The sequence below is a fragment of the Aspergillus nomiae genome (assembly GCF_001204775.2).
Source record: "Aspergillus nomiae NRRL 13137 chromosome Unknown contig00719, whole genome shotgun sequence".
NCBI lineage: Eukaryota > Fungi > Ascomycota > Eurotiomycetes > Eurotiales > Aspergillaceae > Aspergillus > Aspergillus nomiae.
In genome coordinates, this window is record NW_015378774.1 from 1 (window position 1) to 4,806 (window position 4,806).

General features: G+C 50.3%; 3 protein-coding genes across 3 annotated transcripts; 1 reads left to right on the forward strand and 2 right to left on the reverse strand.

Annotated features, from left to right (window-relative positions):
• Window positions 1–1,412: 1,412 nt before the first annotated feature.
• On the reverse strand, window positions 1,413–2,039 carry ANOM_011593 (uncharacterized protein; the record flags this gene model as incomplete). The annotated part of the gene is made up of 2 exons (XM_015556849.1): window positions 1,413–1,796; window positions 1,947–2,039. 2 exons carry the CDS (start codon window positions 2,037–2,039, stop codon window positions 1,413–1,415), a joined length of 477 nt encoding a protein of 158 aa, XP_015400975.1.
• Window positions 2,040–2,468: 429 nt separating this feature from the next.
• On the forward strand, window positions 2,469–3,313 carry his3 (imidazoleglycerol-phosphate dehydratase HIS3; the record flags this gene model as incomplete). The annotated part of the gene is made up of 2 exons (XM_015556850.1): window positions 2,469–2,790; window positions 2,846–3,313. The coding sequence occupies 2 exons, from the start codon at window positions 2,469–2,471 to the stop codon at window positions 3,259–3,261; spliced, it is 738 nt and encodes a 245-aa protein (XP_015400978.1). The 3' UTR covers window positions 3,262–3,313.
• A 213-nt stretch (window positions 3,314–3,526) lies between these two features.
• Window positions 3,527–4,243, reverse strand: ANOM_011595 (uncharacterized protein; the record flags this gene model as incomplete). The annotated part of the gene is made up of 1 exon (XM_015556851.1): window positions 3,527–4,243. One exon carries the CDS (start codon window positions 4,241–4,243, stop codon window positions 3,527–3,529), a length of 717 nt encoding a protein of 238 aa, XP_015400977.1.
• Window positions 4,244–4,806: the final 563 nt, after the last annotated feature.

Consider the following 4,806-nt stretch of genomic DNA (forward strand, 5'->3'; position numbering starts at 1 on the left):
AAAAGACTAGAGTGAAATTAAGGTCAATTGAAATTATTGATTACTATTAGATTGATCTTCCACCCAAGAGAAAACAAAAATAAAAAAATAAAAAAGAAATGATGGAGTCAGGGGGAAAAGAAAAAGATACAGCAGAGCAAGGTAAAAGAAAAAAAAAAAAAAAGAAAAGAAAAGGGATGGAAATTGGATCCATAAAAAGAAAAAAGAAAATAAAAAAAGTACTTTTCAGCCTGAGGTTGAATGTGAGGGACAAAAGGGGAATCGCCCAATCACATCGCGCATCCTCATACAGTCAGCTCATGATAGAAACAACAATATGATATATTCAACGAAACGGGTAGAAAAAAAAAGGCAAGCAACCCAGAAACGGTGCAGCTGTCATTCTCTCTCTACATAGAGATCCATGCAAGAGGTCTTTTCGATTTCAGCTCATTGTCAAATCCATTGCAGACCCTAAACAAATGCCACATCCTGTATCTAGTACCTCAACTCATTGCCCTGATGTTCCGGAGCTCACCTCGCCCTTCCTATCTATTTTTATTTACTTGATTCTCTCCCATTCATTTCAATTCTGGATCGTTCTCCTGTTTCACCGCGCCCCAGATATGGAGCCTTTCAGCGATCCTCCTCCGCCTTGAGACGTCTTCGAGAAGCCGATCCCCAGCGCGTCACAGCGAACCGGTGCTGAAGCCTTCGCGACTAAGGCTCCACTCGCCCCAGTTGCCTGCATTGTTCTCGACCCGTCCGCCAAGTGAGGCTGCAGCAGCTCTACGAATACCCATGTACGGAGTACGGTACATACATACCACGGAGCGGAGAAAAGGTGGTTTCCCTAGTGCGGCAGTCGTTTAAATTTCGGCCTCTCTGTCTATCTATGCCTTGACACTTCCTTTGCCTTGAGCTTTCCCTGGCACCCCCACTTTAATTTCGTCAATTGAAGTTGGCTCCGGTTCACTGTGGGTACAGAAAAAGTCAAAGCTATACTTCCGCCCAATAATGCATACAATTACATAGTCTCTTGGCGATCCAGATGGATGCTAATCAAACTCACTATCGGAACAAGAGTTCGATTCGGCAGTCTACACTTCGGAAGATCCTCTTGTCTCGACTCCGCCACAGTCTCTCGGGTCTTCATGTAACATGTCATCCACGCACGCAGCCGAGCGTCATTTGTGTGACTGTGTCACCAACGTCCCAGATCACGATCCTTCATGGTGATCGACAGTCGAGTCGCAACACTGGTGCCCCGTAGCTTTCTGACCGATCGGAGCTTGTGGAGAAACAAGAAGTCCAACTTCATACAATATCCGCTAGAACCCCAGAAGTCCTCAGGATAGGCTTGACAATGAGGCTGACTCCCAGAGGACTAGGTCCATTTTTCATTCCGTCTGTTAAAAGGAAGCGCACCGTCATTATTCCGCATATCTTGCCGCTCTCTGGGCCTCCAATCGTTCCGCCCGCTTGGTTTTCCGGATGAGATCGATATAGTCGTTCACCCTCCTCTCAGCCCAGATACAGCCTCCTAGAGTCATAGCGGCAATCTGGAGAAAAACCTTGTACTGGGGGGTCAAGCCCCGATAGATCCGGGAAGCCGGAGAAAGCCAGTCTGAGAAACCTTCCAGAGGGCGATAGAATAGCCTGGATCGGAGGTAGTCTTTCGAAAGGATGGACGGACCGGGTCGGGGAGAGGATTGCGCCTGAGGCTGTGACGGTGCAGGTGGTGTTGCGGAGGGAGAGAACTTGAAAGGGTGGGGGAGGATCATGATCATATGCGCTAAGATAGATACGGAGCCAAACTGGGCGATAGTCCGTTAGTGGATTGCATTACAGCCTGGGTCCAAGAGATCCCTGGTGCAGGATCACCACCGTAGTAAAAATCCAAGCTCTGAGAGCGAATAAACTCTGCAGGAAAGAGATCAAGTTGTAAATCAAGATGTAGCACGTACTCGAAACGCTCCTGTCAAGAATCCTCGAACAGCTTCCGAGGTGATTTCCTCGGGGGGTTCAACATCTTTTCGGTGATTCGACGGCGGAGGCATACTTGACACAGAACCTATGGGCAATAGTTTTCCCTGCAACAGAGGTTGGTGTAGTAGTTGGTAATCGTGTTGAGTTTTCGTTTTCCTGAGAGATCAGACGATACGGATGATGCAGAGCAAATGCTCCGCGGAATGACGCAGAGAACCCACCCGGACCAAGTGTTCTTCCGGGTACCGCAGAATACGGCCCCGTATTACGGATACTGTACAATCGGACTTACTCCGCCCCAAGAAAAAAAAACCCCCCCGATCGGTGAAAGTAATTAAACTGCAAGGAAAAGAAGAGCCGAATCACAGGTCCATGATTATTCATTGTTTGCTTTCGGTCTAGACACAAGATTAGAAACAAAAAGATCACATTGTTCAGATCCTTACTCGAACTATCGAACCAACACCCCAAACACCGTCCTCGATCAGCACTCCTTCACAATGCCCCTCCCTCAGCGTACAGCGTCCCTCACCAGGATCACCAACGAGACTAAGATTCAGATCTCACTCTCCTTGGACGGAGGCGCCCTCCCTCCCTTTGAACCAAGCGAACATTTCCCCGCCCCCGAAGACCCCAAGGAGGCCGAAGCCGCGAAGCACGGAATTGTCCCTCTCAAAGATGCCCACCATGCGACGCAGTTCACCGCGACACAGCAGATCACTGTGAGCACGGGAATTGGCTTCCTCGACCACATGCTGCACGCTCTGGCGAAGCATTCCGGCATGAGTTTGGCGATCCGAGCAAGGGAGACCTGTACAGTATGTATCGGAATTATTACATGGCTATGGTAGTAGTCTGGTGACTCATGAATCGATAGTTGATGACCACCACACCACGGAAGACACTTTCCTTGCTCTCGGAGCGGCCTTCACCAAGGCCCTGGGCGCCCGTCAGTCCATTGCCCGCTTCGGTCGCGGCGATGCACCTCTCGACGAGGCCCTCTCGTGGGCTGTCATTGATATCTCCAGCCGTCCCTGGGCTGTGATCAATCTTGGTTTCCGTCGCGAAAAGATCGGCGACCTTAGCACGGAGATGATCACACACGGTCTGCAGAGCTTTGCCCAGGAGGCGGGTGTGACTCTTCATGTGTGCTGCACCTACGGCGACAATGACCACCATCGCGCGGAGAGTGCGTTCAAAGCCTTGGCCGTGGCTATTCGCACAGCTTGCACCAGGAGGGTGGCCGGTGAAGTCGGTGCAGGAGATATTGTCAGTACCAAGGGTGTGCTGTAAATTACACTAGAAGCTCTGAGTTCTGATGACTAAAGCCAAGGGCAAATCCTGTTACAAGCTGCCATTATCTTTTCAATACTCAAGAGACGAAGTTATGATGGTGCAAACGTTAAGAAGAAAATAGAATCAATTGACGACCATGAATAATGACTCCTACCAAAGTAACAACCCAGGGCGAAAGGAAAGCATGAGAAATTGGAAGTGCGGGATGGTTCTGAGGACACTGTCCAGCAGTGCAGTTTTCAAAAACACCCATCAATTGGACTCAAGAGGACTGCACACCCAGCGCTTTCACTGCTTTCTGCCAGTATTCCTTCCGCTGATTGGTCACTTGAGTCTGCACACACTCGGTGATATAGCGCTGCCAGCCCGCCTCTGAGCCGGCCTGCAACGCACTGCGCACATCTGCCGAGCATTGCGTGGTGAGGAACCAGGCTCCAGAGCCGAAATCCCACTCCAGATTCTCAACCAACTTGTCCAGGGTCTGGGCCGCATCGCTGGACACAGCGACGTTAAGTGAATTTGCATATTTGGAGTTGAAGGCGGGTGACTGCATATTCCGGGCTAATCGTGGATGCCATGTCAGTGACTTCTCCCCACAGGGGGCTGACTGGGGGTTGTACTTACTTCCTTGTCCTGCTACACCAGGAACTTTATTTCTATTATATAGGAACTCGACGCTCTCCAAAGCCAACAGACTAATCACCGCCGCCTGCTCAGCCGGACTGGTGACCTGGTACTTCTCAAACGACTTGGCGATATTGGTGGCCGCTTGTTCAGCATCGGCGCACTCGGTAGGAGCATTCTTATCAGCGCGACTTGCGCAGGATTGCGCGGCACCTGGTGCGATGGCTATGATTTGCTGGGCCGTGATGCTCGTGCCCCTCGAATGGATATCTCGTCCTGTGATCGGGGCTGGCATTGCACTGGCCAGTACGGGCAAGAGGAGATACAGTGCATTGGCAAAAGAAACTGGCTTCATGATGACGGCTTTGCAGGGGCGTGATGCTCTGGATACAAGAGAGACAGATGATGTTCAAGATATTGAATGATTGGATGTTAGATATCGTGAGCCTGCACTGATGTCACGCACAAAAAGGAAATTGTTCTCCAACCTCAGGAAACGAAAGAGGAAGTTATATAGATGATGAGGATGATGATGATGGGAGAGAATGATGCTCGACGGGAATCTAGGAGTCTTTTATACTTGAACATACCTGACGGTGGAGGGGCAGCATACCGAAGGATTCTTACGCCCTCCAGTGGGATGGCAGGAATGTCGATACCAAAGTGGAAAATGCCGATGATCGCATGGGCCGTGAATGCAGAGGCATACCGAAAGGTCCAAAGTCGGCGGCGATTGGCAGATCAACGTCCACGCTGAAACACACGTCTGAAAGCTTCTTTGTCTTGGCTCAGGCCCATTGACCAAAGAGAGCGCCAGAAACAATGGGGCTGCTCGGGAACTTCCCGGAGTCGTTCGTCGTATTATATGCTTACTACGGGCAGTCCTTAGTCTTACGGGCGGTGGAAAAGGAGGTGGAG